Source organism: Genypterus blacodes, unplaced genomic scaffold (genome assembly GCF_046128005.1).
Source record: "Genypterus blacodes isolate CSIRO-AG114 ecotype Tasmania unplaced genomic scaffold, CSIRO-AGI_Gbla_v1 ptg000027l_1, whole genome shotgun sequence".
NCBI classification, from domain to species: Eukaryota; Metazoa; Chordata; class Actinopteri; order Ophidiiformes; family Ophidiidae; genus Genypterus; species Genypterus blacodes.
Genome location: NW_027466840.1, coordinates 216,745 through 238,969, shown reverse-complemented (window position 1 = coordinate 238,969; position 22,225 = coordinate 216,745). Strand labels below are relative to the sequence as shown.

The following is a 22,225-nucleotide window of genomic DNA, read 5'->3' as shown; positions in this document are numbered from 1 at the left end:
GTAATAATACCTACTTGCACGCGGTATTGGCAGAACATTTTCAACAGTCATTCTGCGGTGATCAGCAGACTGTGGAGACGCACAGAAGACTTATTCACACCTTTGCCCTCAGTGCTTCATTTCTCTGCGACTTGTGTTGACATTTCAAAAAGGAAAACTTGTCAAAGAACCAGTAGCACCATCAACAGTTTACTATGTTACCACCATCCTGTGATACGCAATACAGCACAACCTGAAGACACACTGCTTAGGAAGTTATTAGACACACAAGAAGCAGTATAATGTTTTATTAAAAAGGGCTCCTCCAAAGTGCAGCGTGCTTAAATTAACGTTTCATCTGTGGCAGCTCAACATCCCATAATAAGTGGATACAAAGGATCAGAGGCTTTCAGTAATATTCAATACCAAGCCAAGGCACAAATCAAGTGCACATGCATTCACATGACAACCATCTTTACTTTCAAACAATATTCATAATCAGCTCAAGTTTAATTTTTTACATCAACTTATTGCAAACTTTTGCTCCACAAGATTCAAGCAAAAAGGTCTATTTGACTTTCCAAAGGTCCTTGGTACAAGAAGACCTCCATTTTCTCATCCAACAGGCTAATGCAATAGGACCACAACAGCAGGGCCGGTCTCCCTAAATAATCAGGATTACTGACCAAGTGAGTTAGACACACATGTCCTCACACACCCAACGATTGCAGCATTTCCTTCACAATAAAACAAAATCACTAATTTTTCTTCATTATTAGTAAGAAAATAGTGAAAATAAACACTGCCTCAGTGCCCTAAATTCACACATTTCTCAAACAGAAATAAACAAATAGAAATAAACAACAGAAGCTAAGTAAGAGATCAACATTACCTTTGGATAGAAAGAGCTGCTTTTGTGGAAATCCACGTCTGACCACATGGAGACAGAGGCTCATAAATGCAGACTTCCTTTTAATGATTGATGACGAAAGACTCAAAACTGGGCTTAAAACGTTTGAAATCTTGTTTATAGACACGCAGGTAATGGTTCAGTCTTTGTCCGTCCTTCTCTAATGCCATAAAGTGCACCTTCCATTGCAGATAAACCTGTAATGGCAGCTCATCCAGCTAGATAAACGTATTATCCATACATTTGCTTTGCATTGTGGGTGAGATAGTGGACCTGGGAGAACTCAGAGTCACAGTCCATCTCCATTCATTTGCTCTCTGAATCACTAATGTGCCATTTCTGTTCAAACACAGAATAACAGATGGATTTATGACTTCATTATTGCCAGCATAGAATCTAAACTACATTGCCGTAAAATGTATAACAAGAAATTCCAAAATTCCCTTATTGACATTAAAGAATTTCCTAAATATTTGTGGCAATATTTGTTTTGTTTTACCGTTTCTTACAATCTAATCCCCATTAGGAATGATTACCATAAAATAGCTGATAAGCTTCCCTTTCTTCTCCCGATAATGGCTTGAGCTGATATAAGCTCCTCTTATTTCTTTAAAGCTACGTGGCCGCCACTGTTTTCTGTTTCAAACTTCGCCGCGGCGCTAATCCGTACGCCTCGAGTGATAAATCCCAAAGATCCGCGGCTAATCTCGCTCAACACTGAGAGCGCTGTTACTCTCTCCGATAGAGCCACAAATCAACCTTTCAAAAGCAATTATCAAAGCAACTTTACTCTGGTGTTTTGACACCCCGCAGATGCAAAAGGGGGGGAGGAGAAATCCGGGCCAAAACTTGTATGTGTGCGCTTCGAGACCCTCGGGTGTCACGAGAGAAACGGTATGAACCAACCCAAAGGAGAGAAGACAGTGGAGGGACAATTTGCTATCTCAGGGAGAACGGAATATAAATGTGCTCATTTTCCTTCAGTGCTTTCTCTGGATGTTTATGAAGTTGACTGAAACAACCCTGATGCTCACATGCAGTATATATGGACAGAATATTTGCAGCCTCCCCAAACATTATGATGCGTCAACTCAGCATCAGATTACTTGTAAATACTCCAAAGAGCCGCGCCTCTTACTGAATGCTAACCTTGTGCATTACTAATGACCTACCTGTGTAAAGACGGTGTAAAGTCTGTGCTTATTATCCTCACTTTCCCACTGATGCCTACCGAGTATCCACTCATTAGTCGCCACTGCAATGAATTACACCTCGCAGCTATACTTTCCGATGCTTTAACAAGGGGTCTGGAGTCGCGAGTGAGTCCCCTCGCTGTGCTGTTAATGCGATAATTATTTGCAGCAGGAGAGACGCGGTGCTGCACGGGTGGGCGAGTGCAATTTGGGAGCCGCCGGGGTAATACGGGCGCGGTGCGGCAACGACCACAAAAAGGCCACACTCGCATAAGCACGCGTCGCCAAGCATCGTCAACCTCTGCCACTCGCGTAAGGTCACCAATTACAGAGCTGTGCTTTGAGTCAAGCCCAGGCACTGTCATTACTGTGCCAGTCACCGATGCTCCTCTCACCCCCTACCACTTATTGTGCCCAGCACCTTAATAAATTATTCATACTCATAGGAACATGTGAAGGGCACACGCTGGGTGCTCAGTCGGGGCTTTGCTTTCACCTCATCTAATTTGAGTGATATACAAAGAGGGCATTTATACTTCATTTCCATTGCCGAGTGAAAAGTTATTTTCAGAGTGGAAGCCGTAATAAAGATAAAAAACCTTCCAGACACAACTTTCTGAATCCGCAAATTATCCACCGCCATCAAATTAGTATAAATAAATATATATTAGGGGAAGGATGTATGTGGGGTAAAGTACCTGCACTTCAAATCTACATAGACTTGTTACTTTCCACAGGAATAGGAATTATTCTTGTGCATATCATTTGCCACACTCTAAACTTTCAAGACATCGTTCAAGGCAACACATTTTATGTAAAAATTCTGACTGACGCACAATCACAAATCAAATCCATTGAACTCGTACATTTTCCACCGCGGCCATTTTCTATGCAAACAAACTCGGGGTGCATATTTCATCAACACCTCCTGACAGATATGTATCAGGGCTGATGTCAAACCCAAATCAGTATTCTGTTAACATCTCACTTGTGCCTCATTAACGACCGGGCTAGATGTTGCCATGGCTACCCAGCAGAAAGGCCATCGGGGGTTCACCATGTCAGAGCACCCCCCACCCTTCCCCCATCCTCCACTCCCTTCCACTTTAACCCCCTCCTCAGACATACGAGAGTCATTACCCCCTCGCCTTGATTGCCAGATAAGGTGTGGGCTGTTAGGTGCAAGGGGGCCAGAGAGAACAAAAACACATTAACACAAAATACTGGCATTAAATGTAATATATTGAAATGGCTGTTATATAAACTAGCTTTTGTGTAACCACCTCTGGATGTGCCTGGTGCAGCCTGCTTCTCCTGAGCATTGAGCATTAAGCTGCTGCTGCTGCTGCCACACTCCCAAGTAAAGAGGGGCCCCACTCTTCACTAATGGCACTCCAGCGAATGACCTTGACAGCTTGAAAACGAGCACATTAAGTAGAACACTTAAATGTATAATTATGCACTTGTTCCAGTGGTACTGTCGCTACACTGTAGGTTAAATCATTACAGCATTTGATAAAAATGAAAAATGAATGGAGAAAAAAAGGGAAAACAATAAAGGAATGGGACCGGTTTGGATGTGAATAGATGAAGGGAAACGTCACTCTGCTCATTAGGCAAACTAATTCAGAAGATAGCAGAAGAGGCAACATTGCTTTTCGGTACGCTTCATGCTTCCTCACTCATCAACGGTTTGAGCAACAGGATCAAAACAGGGCGTTTCCTACACCAGACTAGTTAAGCAATGTGCAACAATGGCCGTAGCTCCAGCCGTAGGTCTAGGAACTAGGTCACTATTTCAGAGCGGAAATACAGAAATTCGGCTGTAGTCAGAGGAGTTGAACATCTCCTTGGAGTGTCTTTGACCACTCTGGCCGCTAATGCATGTTCACTGGTAAATCAAACTGGACAGGGAGAGTTCTCAGGTGTTTGTCTGGCCACAGGAGGATCCAGCTAACCCTCCAGGCAAAGGTCATACATGTTTTGAAGATTAGTGAAAAAATAGAAAAAGATGTCCCTGTTGCTTTTGTGTCTTGCTTTTATGTCCTTTCATTGAGCCATGGAGGGAATACCGGTAGAAAATGAAGAAAAATCCTTTGTTCACATAAAAGATAATGGGTTGTTTGTTGGTGTTATTCTAGTGTAATTTCTGCTGGTTTCTTGTGTTCTTACCAATGGCTTAAAGAAATCATCCTTAACTCTGTAATTAAAAAATCCTACCTACGGCCAACATGTGTAACAATGACTACATTAAGAGTCGGATCATTTGGTCCATATTCATTCCTGTTATCACTATTCATCCACCATTGCTTCATGACAAACTCTTAAATATCAGGGACATCAGTTCCACCCCTGAGTTGTTATATAAGAACAGATGAAGTGTGTTACTCCCAGATTCAGTCTCAGGTTGATGTTGAATTTCTTTGTTCTCATTTGTTAGCGGCATATGTTCAACTAGTTTTGCAGTAATAATCCTACAGCTCCCTTGTGATTGCTGTGCACTAAAATGGCCACCTATTGAGATAATGAGCTACTCTCCTTCTGTTTACACATGCACAGCCACTGCCAAAAGCTGAAATTGAACAGTAATTAATCTTAAAAGAGAGGAATTGTGATATATTTTCCCGTCAGAACTTTGAAAGAAAGCACCGAGGCTTTTCTGCTGCACTCTGGAGTACTATTGAACACGGTTGCACATTACCATGGCCACCACGGTCGAGTTTCTCCTTTCTTGGCCCATAAAATTGCTCAGCTGGATCATTCAAACTCGGGGCCTTTCAAAAGTCTCTGACAGCCTGGAGGCATTCAGATTGCTGCACCTTTGTCTCAGCACATTGGCATTTTATCTGGAGGTAATTCGCCGCTTAGATTCTTTACACGAACAGCACGCTGCACGCAGACAAGGTAGTATTAAAACAGTGGTAAATATTGAAACGCACCTTGGAGAGGGATGATTTGTATACATCCCGCGTGCGTCTAAACGGCTGCAAACTGTGGACCCATTTGTATGTTTCACGGTGGCCAGCACATCCCACTCTCTCTGGGGTTGCTCCGTGCTGTTGTTTCAACTGCCTGGCTCCTTCGCAGTGGGCACACACAGTCAGTCACTGAGGTTTCAATGTTGCTAGGCTACCTTACTTCTTCACTGTTTTCCCTGTTTGAAAATCTACTGTTCAATAAAGCGGTTCAAGGGAGACCTGTGGGTTTGAATACTAAGCAATGCGAACCTCCAGCAGTAACTGACAAAACTAATAGCCTTTTTTTCAGTTTCACTATTTCTCTCTTTCCCTTGCATCTGTCCTGTGCATCCTACGAATCTCCTCACTTACAATATGAACACGTCAAGACATTTATTTAGGGTCTGTTTTCCTGATCTAAAGTGCAAAGTCTGAGTCATAACTAGGCAGGAGAGAATCAACCGCAGTTGAACAACAGGGGTAATTATCTTTCCTGTTTCGTCCGTCTCGTTCTCGGCGTTGGATGTTTGGTATCTAACCACGTTTCCGAGGCTGAAGGTGAACAAACAGCCCCGCGCAATTACAGCTCTGCCTTTTTCTGTCACTTGACGTGCGCTTGATGATGACGAACACGCAGCAGTTTGACCTCGGTATTATGGGAGGCCCGGCTCCTTCAACCTTGCAGGGTGACACGCGCCAACCTTGTGACCTCGTATGCGTAGCTGGCTGATTTCCCTGGAGTCCCAAAACAAAAACTCATTGGCTAACCCCCTTCACTGATCCCCTCCTCCCACACACACACATACACACACACGAGCAACTCAGTCTCGCAAAACAAAAATTTGAGTTTTTACATTTTTCCATGCAGTTTATATCATCTTTCATTTTTACTGACCTTTATGAGGAAATTGAATAAAAAATATGAGAAGTGTTTCCCACAGCTCCGCCCCCCCCTGCTGTTCCAGATTAGGCGGCCCTGGCATTACAGGTTTATCCTGAGACGGGTCTAAAAAGGTGCCACATAAATATTTCACAGGCATTCATAGTGAAAGGTTATCACGACGTGGAAACTTAAAGACTTCTATTGTGGTTCTTAGCAGATAAGAAGAAAATGGCCCAAGTTGAACGTACACTTTACTTTGTTTTGTGTGTTGTCATAGTTTTCCCAGCAGGGCTATCAGTGAGTTCAATTACCCTCCTACGGTTTATCCTAAAGGTTTGATTGTTTCACAGTTATTCCGCACTATTTTTAGCGTTGCTCTTTTTATTTTTATTTGCTCCTTTATATCAAAGCGTCCTGTAGCTCCACCAGGACTTTGACCTCAAATGCCAAACAACCAGTTCAGCCATCAGCCGCCCCATGCCTGCGTCACTGTTAAGATCCTTGTCACGCGTTAACGACAGGAGGTCAGAGTGCACGTCTGAGATTCTTTGATTCATGAAGGTCCATTCGTCCCATCAATCACGCTCTAATCACTCCTCTATCTTCCTAATCACGTCCAAATTAATCCTTGAATTTTGACCTCTTTCTCTTGCTGTACTTGACTAAAGAGGTTGTAAACTACCGCCTGCCTCCTCTGGTACACATGGAGTCCCTGGGCTCTGTTTACGTATCATGTATCCGGCCAGTCTGACTGACGGATCTCAGAGAAGTAATCGCAAGATCACACAGAGTGCCAGATGTAGTAGAGCCTTTGCTTTGGGGCGCAGATATGACACATTCTGCTCTAATAAAAAAAAAAACATGCAAGTTATGTATCAAACAGGCGCAGCAGCCTGGAAGTGCAGTTTGTGTGTCAGCGAGGTGAGCCTGCTTAATTATATTCCGTTGAACATGATTAACAGTCTATTCCATGTGAAATGTGTCTGCCTCCAAAGAGCAGCTGCAAATTAAAGAAAGTATATTAAAGCCGTTGGTATAGAACGGTCCGCATTTTGTCGCTGTCCCTGGTGCTGAATACAGCCATAGCCATAGGGCGTACGAATATATTCATCAATGTCCTCGCAGCCAAATAAGATATTCGATGCACCAAAGGAAAGTTTTGTGACATTTCCCAATGTTATCGGAGGCAGAGATTGTCCCGCTTCCACCAGCAAACAGCATTTATAGAAATCGCAAAAAACATACATATGCCATGAATGTGCAAGCAGACCGTGATGCAATACGCAGAATCGCAAATGTTGTGGCAAAGTGTCCCGGCTCTGTCCATTACAATTTCATCTTAAACGTATGCTTTCTTGCATCTCCTCCGTGGTTCTCCTGCTGACTCCTGCTGCAAGGAGCTGATGAGTCATTTATGAGTCGTTTTCTAGCAGCTGGAGTTGAATTGTGTCACTGTAAAATGTTTTGACTTTTTTTCATTGCTTAGTATTTGGAATGCAACATCACTGAGTTTAGATTTTTGTTGTTTGTGATTTTCCGGGCTTGTTGAGGGCTCCAGATGGACAGATTCCACCGCTCAACTGTGCCTTTTAAACTCTCTCTCGCACGCCAAATGCTCTCAGCAGTTCGGGCACATTCTGGATTGCTTAATTAGTTGCAACCTTAGTAAATTTCACGCTACTTGGGGAACGCACAACCACACTCTCATCCTGCCGTAATATGCGCTGCGTGTTTGATGAGCGTACATCTGGCCGAGAGTATCCTGTTCAGAAACTTGAGAACAAGAGCAACACGCAAGAACATACTGTGACTGGAGTTAGTTACTAAAAGACACACAGAAGAACATCTGCAAATCCAAGTGGGCAAAGCGTTTCCAGGAGGAAAATCAAATCAAATCAAATCACATCAAATCAAATCAAATCAAATCAAATCAAATCAGAAGGAGCATTTATTTGACATTTTTACCTTCTAATTTGAATACCAAAACACTTTCAAATGCTTTCATAAATTATTTTGGATCAAGTTGTTAACCGGCAGTGTCTAGTGTAAAGACAGACACAAATGTGACTCATATAAAGATGAATACCAAAGTGGGTTTTCAAGGTAATGCACAACTTATCCAGGTACACAGAGTGCCGGATAGTTGCCGCCTGAACACTGCCTTTAGTGTGCCATTATGTAATTTACCAGAAAGAAAAGTCTCAAAAGCCAGGATGACACAATCTCATGTCAAACAAGAGGAAAGAGCAACTCTGGGGCAGGAGAGGAGAAAAGAGTGGGATCAAAAATGACCATCCTGTTGAATCAACAACTGTCTCAAAACAAACATCATGGCTTTTACCAAGCTGTTATTTACTTTACTATCCACACACACACAAACACACACACACACCAGATGTAATATTGAGAAACTCATCAATACCACTGTGGCTTGTGACATGTTTGGTGGATCATCTACTTTTGCGTGTAGTCTGTGTTGTTTCTCACTCACACTAACTTAAAGGCCATTCTTACTGTATATCACACATTTACATGTTTATATACTTATTTACTTATATACTTGTGTTATTTTGTCCTTCCAGGTTGACTATATTTTATAATCTATACGTTTACTTTCCTGTCATTCCGCCCCGGCCTGACTGCCTGGAGTCGGGTGGGCGTGTGTGTGAGTGTGTGTGTGTGAGTGTTTGCGTGTAATGTGTGTGTGTGTGGGGGGCATTATGAAGACGGATGACTCTGTCACAGTGAGACGGTGTTTGTCACCCTGCAAGCATTTCCTTCTACTCGATTATCATTATCATAGCTGATGTTATTGTTAAAATAGCCATTTCGGGAGGCAGCGGGGACGGCGTGGACGCAATGGGAATGGAGACACGGAAAATGGAGACATTGGAATTCAAGGGTGAATGTGGGTTGTATAATTTATAGATAATATAGATAATTTGGAGCATACAGAACGACTGCTGTGCCTTATGAAAATCATTATTGCGACGCATGTGGCCGCAGAATGTGAGCCAGCAGCGACAAAGGGAAAACCTTGCAGTCTGATTTATTGTTCCTTAAGAACATTTGTATAGTTAATGGCCTAACAATAACTGTGCTGCCATACCAAGCATGAAGTAAGGTTGGCGCTCGGGGAACGACGCGCGCTGAGCCTTGACGCACTCAGCAAACTGAGCATGAGCTGTAATCAAAATTCAGCGGCACCGCCGTCCATTTAATGCCGCAATCAAAAACGCGGCATGAAAAAGTCCAATACGAGAGACAGTCAAACGGTACAAGCGAGTATTAGCAATTGCAGATACGTCACAGCGGTAGTCACAGTTGTGTGTGACAAGCCACACATGTTAATACTGCTTCTCCCTCTCCCCCCCCCCGCTTCTTCCTCGCCAGTTGTCCTTTAGGATGCTGAAGCAGGTGTGATAAATGCTGCCGTTTAAATCAAAGTGCTCCCCTCTACCCCCCCGAGTTCTCCCTCTGGGGAGAAAGAGGATGCCTCCATGCAGATTGATATCAGGAGGCCCCGGCCATATCCTGCAAGGGCTGACTGATGGTCTGTCTGGATAAAAAATGAACTTTATTCCCTGAGCTCGAGCTATGATTCATGTACCTCTCCTGCCCCCTTCCCTAAAACCATTCCCCACCTATACGCCCTCCCTGGAAACAGTACAGTACATCATATAGCAGCGCTCTGACTGCCCCCGCGCAGAACAACCACAACAAGGTGTTTATATTTGGTTTTACAAATGATATCACACTGCATGTAAAGCAGGAGTAACCCGGCGTTGCTTTCATTTATGTCACACATGTATCATTCATTTAGCGCTGTTTGCGTTTCTAAGATGGGGTGGGAATATTACGAACAAATTACTATTCCCTCGAGTTTTGTGCGCTCATCGATTCCTTTCCAGGTCACATATGTTGGCAACGTGTTTTGACCACCGCTTCTGTTTGGTCCCTCTGCCCTTCCGTACCATGAGTGACAGGCAGGCAGAAGCGGCGGGGTCGTATTACTCACGGTTAGCATTCTGTTCTCCGTCTTCCCTGTGCTAAAAACATGGTGAAGCATTGCACTTTCCACTTTAATGGTGAGTGGGTAGTGTGGGAGGTGGCGGTGCAAAAAAGAACACAGCCTTGCTTTAGATACCAATTAGTTTGCCGTCTGAAAGCAAAACAGCATGTACAAAAAAAAAAAAAGAAAAAGAATAATTGCTAATAAATGATCTCAAATGTGTCTTCAATGTCTCGCTTCAAGTGCCAGAAAAAAGACAAGTCAAGCCTAATGGCATCATATGCTGAAGGAGAGAAAATGTTTTGACACTTTCAGACAAATTCTCTGTGGTCATTTAGGGCCTTTATATCGTCTGCTTGCAAAAGAAGTCGTTACCCTGTGTGCATGTTGCAAGCAAAACAACCCTGCAATTGAGTCGTCCTCTTTACAGGCTTGTTTCAGCAAAATCATAAAAGCTTTTTTTTTTTCCTCCACTGGGTGTCAATGGCGATGGGATACGGTTTCTTCAATTGCACCCTATAAGAATGTCAGATGAATGACGGTGAAGGCTAATGAGAGAGTGGGAAAGGACAGCGTGGCGACATCCGGTAATTATCACCTCAAATTGAAAATTCAGAAGATGGGAAAAGTATAAAACGAGGAAAATAGAAGGAGGCCTGTGATTTTGTACCCCCCCCCCCGTTTTTGTTTGACGGAGGGAGAACCATGATGAGAAGGTAGTGTGACGTGATGACGCAGGCACGTGAGAGACGAATGGCGGGTAAATAATAGCCGTTGGTAGCCATCAGTAGATAGAAGAATGAATAAGATTACATATTCAGCCAGGAAAGTGACACTGTTAAGCTAAACGTAGCACCTATTTCTCTCCCACTGACCCCTTAGAGCAGTTTGGCCGTCGTCTGACACGCTGGCACTGCAGAGGAACAAAAGATGGAGGAAAAAATGGGACATCTGTTTCTGTGGCGACTGAGTGGCATCATTCATCGCAAATCGGCATTCTGATACAGACCAACGTCCGGCGGCCAACACAGCCGGTCCCGAGGGGATGGTAAAAAGGCCATAGTGTAATCCTTTAGATGAAATTGAAACCCTTGGTGGCTGTGGAAATACAACCCAAGCAGTCTATGAGGCTTGCTGCGCCGCATGTCATTGATCAAAAGATATTAAAACTATAATAGAGATCTGTTAGCGATTGATTAAAGGTCATATGAAGCCTAACAGAGATTGAATAACAATAAAAAAAAATAAAAATCAATAGCGCAAATATTGGTCTGAGGGCAACTTCATATGAAGACTGTAACAATGATTAAAGAGCTTTCATGCCAGAGCGACGGTGGGGTTTTCATCAGGAAGCCATTCAGGTTCATTTTGTAAATGAAGAGTGCTGTCATGTGAATTTATCTAATTGGTATAAATGAGGGAACGCCGGTGTTGTTGCCTGATGAAACGCCACAGATTCCTAAGCTGCTAAAACACTAAATTACAAAAAATGTGGTATTAGACATCTATTTTGATTTGAAAATGTTGTATAAATGGTCCGGTATTATTTATTTATTTTTTCATACCAAGGTTAGCTCTATTATTTTCACTGCCCTAGCCAAACACTAGATTCTTGTTGTTTAGGTTTGTGATTAACAGAGACAACAAATGTGATTGAGGCACTTACCCTAATGAAACCTCTGTTCCTGTAGTGCTCTTTTGTGTGACTTCGCTGAAAGGGCACAGAGTGTAAGTGTACCTACACGGGAAAAACAAAACACAACACAAACACATGGAGTAAATGGGTAGATACAGTTGAAACATTGTCTTCTTTCCATTTATAGGATAAAGCCTGTTAATGAAAAACAAAACCTTCATTGCAGCTTGAAAATGTAGGAATCACAAACAGCCATCATTGCTTAAAGCTCCTGCATAGTGAAGAACAGAAACAAGTAAGTGTTTCATCGAGCAGACTTATTGAACGCAGACTCCATGGCGACCTAACGGGACAGGAGATTGACAGGGAGCGACCGGTCTCGCTGCCACCCATGGCTCCTCTACCAAGGTAAAGAGGAGGCCCGAGGAGTTAGCAATTAGCAGACTGTCTCTAATGCACCAGCTGGTGCTAGCGATGGATCGCTCAAACTGATCAAAGACCTGGACAGTAAAGCAGGCAGCAGGACCTTTTTTCCTTGACATTTGAACCACTGCATTGACTGTTATAAAAGAGGAGAGGACGCCCAGACTGCCACGACCAGATAGCAGGGATGGGACGGGTGGACAGGGGGGGAAATGGCTGAGGCATGAGTACATGTGGGCAGGAAAGTGCGGGGGGGGAGGTATGAGAGAAAAGGCAAGATGAAAGAAAAGAAAACGATGAAGATCAGAGAGAGGAGGGAGGAAAGCGATTGGCTGCCAAGTTCTCTGCTCACGGTGTTGTTTGTAGACCGTATTAAATCATCTCTCACACTTTCATTCGGTCGTTTATCCTTTCATGGCTACTGTATGTTCCAATAGGGAGACCCCCCTTCTGACTGCAGCATAACAGTATGACTAAGCCTGTTGGCGATCTCCAATAAATTTGACACAGTGCGGCGAAGTTAGTTATGGGATGTTTCTGTTCTATTTTTTATTTGATAGCCACATTTATACATGAGAGAGATCTTACATCATTTCAAGATCAACATCATAAAGCAGTTTTGTCTCATTGCGTGGAAGCAGTTGGCACGGCGATGCACTGCTGCTGCTGCTGCTGCTACAGACCTGACGCTGTGATATTCAAGACATGTCTAATGCGTGACTGGAAAGCAATGGAGTGCAAATACAAAAAGCTCTCTCGTCGAAACATGAAATGTTGGCTGACATTTGTTTTGGATTTGCAAATACAATGAAGGAGAAGGACTAACACTGGATCGGGATCTGGATCACCAAAATGCTTGGAAGGTTTGGTTTGTTTTTAGATTTGCGGTGCAGAACCAGCGCACTTAATACATGCAGCTCCAGATTTGCCGCGTCTTCAGTCATGTAGCTATTGCGAAAAATAAAAATGATAGGAAGAGCTGTGCTTGTGTAATCCTTTTCTCTTGACATCTCTGTGTGCCCCCCGAACGCAGCCTCACCCAACCAGAACATATTAAAGCCTCCCTTAATAAAACAAGAGTATATAATCAAATAAATAAATCTGATTTCCCTCTTGAGACAGGATTTATTGTTCCTTTATACGAGCCACTGGATTCATTAAGTTTGTAAAGCAGGTGTTGCTGCATCGAAAAACATCCTCGTCTGATCGTAGAAACAGATGGCACCTGATAGACAGAGGTACAGTCGGTGGAGGGGGGTGTGGTGGGGTGGGTGGGGCAGTGAAAAAGCAATCAAATGAGTCTCCTATGGGAGCCCCCCCTCCATGCCTGTGCGTCTCTACCCCTCTCTCTTACCCTGAAGGCAAAGCTATCCATCCCTGCCCACTTTTGCTGACACACCAGCGCAGCAGGAAAGAAAAAAAAACAAGGCTATTTATGTGCAGAGAGGGGGTGGGGCACTGTGGCCTGACCTTGGCCACGCTCGCCTTCACGTGACGGCATCTGAGAAAACAAAGGCAGGAGGCGTCAACGTCACAAAGGTATGTGTGGCCGGAGGAAAAAGCTAACTGTCCCCAACCATCCAGTGCTACAATAAGGAAATTCACAGAGAATAGGGGATCAGATTGTGCTGCTGGTGATGATGTGTGTATGAATCACTGACAGGCCGTGGACATGACAGGGGATGACGTGCAGCATCCTCCAGAAGGCAAAGGAGATATAAGTTGGGCGGAAAGAAAGAGGCGAAAAGGCTAAACTTGGCCGTGGACGCAAACTTTAACGAAACGCAAATTAGAAGGCTGAATGAATAAGCAGCACGGATCAAAAATGACAAGAGTGATCCTTCTATTTGGGTCTTGAACGCCACATTGGGTCTCCTTCTGTCCCCCATGTTCAATCTGTCAGTGTATGACAACGCAGCTCTGACACTTGCCATAATAAGTTGGTACCACTATGTCAATCTCTGGCAGCTGTTCTGGGGTCCCCCGAAGGAGCACAGTTAGAGAATAAATATCTAAGATGCAACCACTTAGCCCCTCAGGCGGTATTCCCTGCTTCACTGGATTGGACTGCAGACTCAATTCACTCAGAAATCCAATGATTCCTGCAGCAAAAGTACAATATTCAAGCATGATCCCGATTTGATGTAGAACAGAAACCCTTCGCTGTAACCGACGCTTTGTGTGCTGATTAACGACGCATTGTTAATTACAGATATCACACAGTATCAAACTAGTCCTCATGAGGGCTGCAGGGGGGGGGGGGGGACGAGGACATTTATTCTTCACTCCGCTGAGATCCATTGAAGAGAGTGAAAAGGAGAAAGCAGCAATTAAGCCTTTCTCCCACTAGACTTCTATGAGACAGCGTGGGTGGAGTTCACCGAGGGTGACACTGCACATTGCCACGACATCAACACCAGCTAATTGGTTTACAGGTAACACTGTGCACACTCGGCGAGCGTACGCCGGGTCAAAGGTCACATGATTAATTGTTTAGCGGTATACTTCAAGGATGACCAGAACTGTTCATCCTGATGGCCTGAGGTGAGACTAGGGGTCCAAGACTGAGCAAACAATTATATCCGCAACAATCTCACTATTAGCAGTGCGAGCTCTGGGTAGCTTTATTTATTCAGCCGTTACTGAGAGTTATTTTGGAGTATTTACATGATTTTTATTTTTATTTTTAGAGAATTAGACCTAATAGTTTAAGTGAGATCAAATATTAATGGTGCTGATGAGGCCGTTTAGCTTTAGGGCATTTGTAATATCGCAACTGAATGGGATTTGTATTATTGGAAGAAAGACTGAAATCTCAAAAATATGAAGCTTCCCATTTAGTTGAGTAACAGTATTCTGAAAGGAAATGATAAGATAGGAAATAATTAAATAAATTATGAAAGTAAATAAAATACTTATTATTTATGTATTTTATAAAAACATTTTTTCTAACAAATTCTGCAGAATTCCTTTTGTTTAGTGTTCAGATAATTAAGACCAGAAAGTCTCAGGGGTCTTTAGCAGAAGAATGTGCATTTTTTGACTTGCACATAATTGAATTTGCACAGGATTTGGCTCATACTGCATTTAGCATGTTTGGATGGAGCAATAGTGAAACTAATATCCTCCTCAGAATTAGACATAATCACACTACTCTAAATGTTTCTCTGTTACCTGGTCATCTCTAATGCACTTTGCAGTCTTACAGGCCCAATTAACGGTTCAACTCCATACTAAGGAAGCAAATATTGGAACAAGCAACTATTCTGGTAAAAACCTGCAGTGCACAGTGTGTACCTTTTTCAGCCTACTGGATAAGAATAAAATGGGCACCTGGAAAAGGGCATTCCCTGGACTAAACTCGGATAACTGCTGAGGAAGTGAGTTTTTCCTCTGTTTGAGTCCAACTTAGAAAAATGCAGAGGTAGTAATGCTACAACATATTTTATTATGCTTGTTTGGGACTGGCTGTTCTTATTCTGCTGCCGTTTCACTAGTTTGATCTTGGAAAACAACGATTTTATTTTATTTTCGAGTGAATCAATAAGAAGTCCAATAATTGAATGTTTTGTGGAAGCGGGGTTTGTTTTCTCTATGTGTGCTTAAAATATAGTATTAAAACCTTTGAGATGCCTTCAATCAAACTTCTGTATGGATCTGCGCCCACACACAAACCTAAAAACATCAGCATTACTCTTTTGAGACAACGCGCTGCTTTGTTCAGATTTATTACAAGACAGGTAGTTGCTTGTATACAGATCAATACGCTTAATAAAGCCAAATTTATTTATGCATTTAACTACACCTGTACATGAGTGGCTGAGATAATGCTGATTATGATTGAAAGTTTGACATAGAATTAAGAGTATAATTTCACTGAGAACTACTTCTCCACTACAGCGCTTGTTATCACTGTGTGGTTATTACAGCAGTTACTCTCATTAGGTACTCAAGGGAAGGTTATCTTTATTTTAAGAAATTGCCTTGTCTTACGACACTGGGAAAAAGTTTCCCCGAGAACTGTGTGGTGTATCTAATAGAGTAGCACCTAGGAGACAAAGGAGGGAACAAGTTACTTTGATTTATGTCTTTGTGGTGTGAAAGTTCTGCAGTGGTTGAGATCTCTGCTTTCACACCGCAGTATAGCAGCTAAAGTGTGTTCTTGTTCTGTAAGAGCGGCCACGCATTAGAGTTTGACTTCAGGTGATAGTAAATTTGAAATAGTCAGCTCATCGGGTATCCTGGATCTAATACTGAGATGCCTATTTGAAATTCCATTTACAGAATTCGGGTCATATCATATACGGCATCATGATTATTGTGATTCCTTTCACTTAGTATCCCAGAGACCTGCTGCCTTGTTTATCCTCAGAGTAAATTTCAAAAGAAGATATACTCACAAAGCAGGCCATTTTCCACATGACAAATCACAAATGCAAGCTGCAGTATAATGTATAAAGAGTTTTCAATATGAGTCTGATTGAAGTTCACTTTCCTGTGAGCTTATCATATTTGGCCTTGAAATTCTTTATGCAGAGCTGGGAGTAAATGCATAAGGTCTATACTATACTGTACATATATATTTCTTATTTCATCATGCCTTCACCTCTCTGAAGCAGCACAGAGGGAGGAGGTAACTGCACAGCCGAGACCTCTTTGCCCCATAAATTACACAGGAAAAAAACAAAATAATAATACAGAGAGAAAGAGCCTCTCTCCTTTGAAAAGATGCCTCCATTTATATGCGAAAAATGGGAAACAAAGCAAGCCAAACTTGAAGCCAATTTAGTTTTTAGAGCCATCACTAAAGGCAATGAGGCAGATCATTTAAAGCTGCATTCTCACCAGCATCTCTTAAACCATTACATTATTATAGCTGCTATTTTCCGCTCAAAACAGGTGAAGGTTAAGGTATGTGGAAGGAATGATGGGCCTGAAGGGACAACAACTGTTATCCATCTAAAAAGTCAGAAAAGGTGTTAAAGTCAAAGTCTATAAAGTATTTACATGCTATGAACACATTATTCCAAACTTACACTTCAGTTTTCTGCAACTAGAACGTTTGACTTGTTTTCCCAAGTTCCTTACTTTAGTGATATTTACACAAGGAGTACAATTCCACTGACTGGAATCTGTGTATTAAAGACAAATACAATTCAAGGTCAACTTAAAGGGAGTCGGCAGTAGAGGAAAAAGCAGGTCCCATATTGTTGTTGTTTTGAAAAAAAAAATGTTTCCATTAAAAAGGTTCCAAGTTCCTAAGAGAACAGCTATGTGACAAGATCAGCTTTTGTAGGCAAATATCATTTTGTGCTACCAGAAATCCATTCAGTGGACGAAACGGCATGAAAAGATAATGAATAACATCTAAGAGAATGTAAATAAACCTACTGTGCGCAGGTGTTTAACTATTTAATCTATTTTTGTATTTAATTATTTAAGCATTCCTTTTTCAACAGAAGGGGAGAAAAAGACTTCTCGGACCTGAAGGTGTTAGCATTTCCACGTCAACACCGGTCCAAGGCATGAGTGGAAGCCAAGTGTGTTTAAGCTATTTATGTAACATCCAAATGTAAATCTAGCCATTTTCTAAAAAGTTAATTTCCAGACATAAGCTAGGTTCTGCTATGTACAATGCTGACTATGCTTTAAACTTTACTCTTACTCTCCTTATTTATCAAGACCATGAATAGGTCCAGAGTTTTTAGTCTAACGATGCTTTGCAACTGTGCCAGAAATAGAAAGATCAGATTTGGTCAATCCATATTTGGCATTATTCCTTCTGACCATGTGATAGAATAACACCCCATTGTTGAGACTATTACATTAACAAATATGACTGAGTTATCCGTCATTTATCTTAATCTCATCATTCGACCTTTGACAGAGAGTAATTTCCAAACATATCATGTCTTCTTTATGGCCAATTATTGTCTTATTTTCTCTGTGTTGAAGATTTGAATAACAAAGTGTACATGGCTGTCTCGGGGTGAAAAGTTAAGACGAGCTTCCCCAGGCTTTCAAATGCCACTCTCAATTAGAGGTGCTTTGGTTTAATAAATTGATGGAAATGAGCGATTTCAATAATTTGTTCCAGTTTTTACCCTACCATTGGCACTCCTCAAAACACATTAACTGGGTCAAACAGACGAAAAAAGTCTCAACCCCATTTTCATGCACAGAGAGCTCAGGGGCACAGGTTAGCAGTTCAGAGCCATCAGCGCTGCAATGATGCTACAGGCTCAATTCTCTTTCTGGGCTTTTTGCAGTCTGGTCTCTACTGCTCCCGCCTGTCTCAGGCTCAGTGTTAATACATTTGTTTTTGCTTTTTTTTGGCATAGTGAAAATTACTCGCCATTTAAAGGTATCAAATCTCAGGGCCACAACACATGGAGACATAGGCTATAATCCAAGCCAACCTCTGCCCACTATTACTCACTCACTCACATCCCTCTGCATTGAGTAACATTTCTAGTAACTACAGTACATCTGTCATTGCATTCTAAATACATAAAGACACACAGCACTGTACATACTGACTGAATAAAGAGTGTAGGTCAGGGTGGGTTCTAAGTCACTTGGTGTACTTCTCTAAAATTCTTACATTTGTTAGTTTAGATTGGCATTGATTACACAAAATAACCCCAGTTTATCTCACTTGGGGAGAAATGTCACAGCGGCTATAAGAGTAATTCTTAACAGGACAAGAACTGGAAAAGTGGACTTGAAAATTGATTCAAATTCAGGGATTAAAATCTTTATACGACTCGGCACCTTGCTGTCTCTCATTGGGGTTTCATTGATTTTTATGTTACAGTGAATTCTCTCCTAGATTTCTCTCCTAAGCAGGATTTCAGTGACTTGTTCAGCAACGAGTTCACACCAATATAGCTGCATTTGGTTTATAATACAATAACATGTTGTTCTGTTCGTTTCCGAAAAATAATTAAAAATCTGTGTAATGTTTACATAATATTACAGCAGATACTTTACATGTATCTGGTAGCATGGAGTGATTTCACAGTAACTTAAAAAAACATGTGTATTAAATCTTATACATGTTCACCTGTTATCCAGTGGGATATTGCACTGATTTCTGGCACCACTGGACTTTTCCCTCATGCTTTTGTGAGTACGGCTAGATTGCAGATCACCTTACAGACACCTGTCCCAGTCTTCTTCAGGCTCAACACGTGTTCAGTCTACATACATGTGAAGCCGATTTTTGAGTCATTCAAAGGTGTTTTTCCTGAGATGGTTTAAATAAAACATAAACTTCCCTCCACTCCACACCCAAAATGGAAAGATATTTTAATGGTTGTCAAGTTCACTAATGCTCATATAGACCTCTCAGCTTGGGACACTGTCATTCACTGCCTTTAAGGTTTTAACGCCTGGTGATGAACTACTGTATATCAGCAATACAGATAACATAGTCAACATTTTCATACTGTTGACCTCACACAAAATGACTGCTTTGAGAACATATTTGATCATGACAAGTTAGCCATTAGCCCTCATAACAATGCAACATTTTCATTAGTGACAACACAGAATGCGAGTCTTACAACTGGTGCTCCTTTTTGTTATTGACAACTGATCAAAGACGACCTTTAGAAATTAATTAATTGCACAAGCAGCTTATTAAGAATAATGCCAAATTGCATGCATTACTTATTAACAACAGGCTCTATGCTGCATCTATCATAATGTGAAAGCGACTGGGCGTGACGATGAGCTAGTATTCTCAGGAATGGAAGCAGCTACTGCCAACACAACCACTAGTTAAACACCACTCAATTATTCTGCCTCCCCTCTAGAAAGTGTGAAAAAGGTGTTTTCATGTTGTGTACATGCATGCATTGTTTGCTTTCATTTATTTTCTGTTCTGGCATCACATCCGTTAATAATAGTAATGGGCCTTCAGACTGAAGTTGGATGAATTGATTTAATTAGATTAACACATCATGTTAATTCATTTCTTTATTTGATTCCTACTCCAATTATCAGCAAGAGGTTAACAGATATATTTTAATTTCCAGCAAATGTCTATCCTGCAGTGCCACGATCCCCAGGCAACAGATAGAAACTAGCTTACTAAAGACCCCAATGGTCTTGTCAAACCCTATTTGCAGCTCCATAGTATTCACGGCACAGCTGTTATGAAATCGACTAAGTATGTGGTTCTGCATTTCTATGATGCTCTCATGCAGTCTGCAGACACATCTAGGACTCCTCACCACGTGCCTTTGCCTTGGTTTGTATCCAATCTGTAACAGCTCCCCCGACGGCTATCCCGGCGGAGTCTCTTTCTTCCCTAGAAGAACCCAATAGACTGTTGAGGCCATGTGATGTACTATAGACAGTTGGAAGTGTCACTTGTGCGGCGTTATCCTTCTCTGTCAAAGCTGAAGCTCAGTGGCGGGCATGACTCACTGAAGTGCTGTACTTTCTAATGACATGAGAGCGGAGGCTGAGTCAATCTGACCTGACAGTCTTGCATAAATCACGGCCTTTCGATTTAAGTTGCTTTGAGGAGTGTCAACAAACCCACAGGAGGAATATTAGACTCTGTTGTAGGTAGGAACTCCACCTCTTGAGAACTCATTATGGGGTGTCTCCCTTCATGCTGAGCCAGGCTATGTTGGCTGAATTGACAAGCACATTACTGATTCAGTGGCAGCAGCCTGTGGTTACAATTCCCAAAGGACCACAAAGAACATTTAAGTGGGAATACATTGATTTTAAATGGGTGAATTTGTGGAGATACGGTTTAATAAGTGAAATATGATGTAAAACGCTACGGTAACACAGGGTTGTCGAAAAGCAGAGCTCAAAATTGTTTGAGATGCAACAAGATTCTCTATATCTCTCAGCATTTACTCTTCTTGTTTGTGGTATTTAGAGAAATTGATGAGAAGGCAATGCGGAGTGCACTACTAGACATCAATGCTGTTAATCATTCCACTTAAATGTGCACAACAACAAAAGGCTGCTTTTCCCCTCTTTGAAACCAAAGTAATTATTTTTCCCCCCCTGGTCAAATAAGGGAAAGCCCCAAGCCCCAAACTACAGAGGTGTGTTTTACCATCATATGGGAAGGTGGACAACAAAGGAAGAATACTGCTCCACAATAGAAAAGAAGACTCAGTCGATGCCCTCACATAGACACATTTTCAACATTAAACAGTCTGGTCCACACTGTATTTGTTAATAGAACATTTGTTCGCCCAACCCAACATTTGTTTGCATCTCCCAAAAGCTAGTCTGCTCCTTCTATTCCTTTGCTCCATACGGGCTATCCATTACACCAGCTTTCTCACGTGTCATTATCACTACATGATTCTTCACCAGTGGCATTTGTAATCTTGCCAGACCCCACACAATCGTTTAAGAATTACAGGCCTATTAGTTATGTAACAGATATGCAGCTAAGCAAACTTTTACGTCTGCAGGCACTCGATATTGCCTTTCAATGCGAGGAGGGGGTTACTTCAATCAGACAGCCAGAGGTTTAAACACTGGGGAGGATGAAGGCAAGACAGGTTCAACTGATGATCAAGAAGCTGGTGAGAGAGGAGTGCGGTTCTGTTACATTATTGGAGAGGAGCCGTGGCTCTGCTAGCTCACGACTCCAGGGCACGGGAGGGAGCGCGATGGAAAGCCGTTGGTTTATCTGTCCGTCAATGTCATGTCTGTTCAGGATCACGGTTCAAGGAGAACAGCGAGAATAAAGGAGGGATGGGGAGGAGGACTGGTACTTTGCCGGGGGGGTGGCTGTTAGGTTAAAGGACCATTGGCAGAAGTGATGCTGGTGGATCTTGTGCTGTTCAGTGATTCGAGTGATAAAAAACAACGTTGTGTATGATGCCAATAAGCCCACGAGACAGAGGTTACAGAATATATGTTTCTGTGCAAAAGGGTGTAAGATTGAGAAAAGTGGCAGTTTCAAATTCTAACTGTTACTCTCAGGCTGCTGTCATTCTCAACCACCTATATTGAGAGCAAAATTACATACCTGTATTCTGTGGTGCTTACGTTAATGTAATGAGTTTTGTCGTGAGGTGTAGATTTAAACAGTTAATAGTCTTCCCTTGTTTAGTTTCTTCAATGATTAGTGCATGTACTCTTTCAGTTTTTGTCCTCCGTAGGTATAAATGATCCATCAAGTAGCGAGCCCTTTGTTGCAATGTGAAAGCATTTTGAAATATGCAATCTTGACATCTAACATT

General features: G+C 42.1%; 1 protein-coding gene across 2 annotated transcripts in view; it reads right to left on the bottom strand.

The window, feature by feature from the left end:
• The window catches only part of LOC142993059 (glucosidase 2 subunit beta-like), a 93,878-nt gene that overhangs the window by 4,067 nt on the left and 67,586 nt on the right, over window positions 1-22,225 (bottom strand). For both annotated transcript variants that reach the window (XM_076143666.1, XM_076143667.1), the window contains one exon: window positions 11,601-11,672. In XM_076143666.1, coding sequence (XP_075999781.1) covers window positions 11,601-11,672 — 72 coding nt within the window. The remainder of the gene's footprint in view (window positions 1-11,600; window positions 11,673-22,225) is intronic.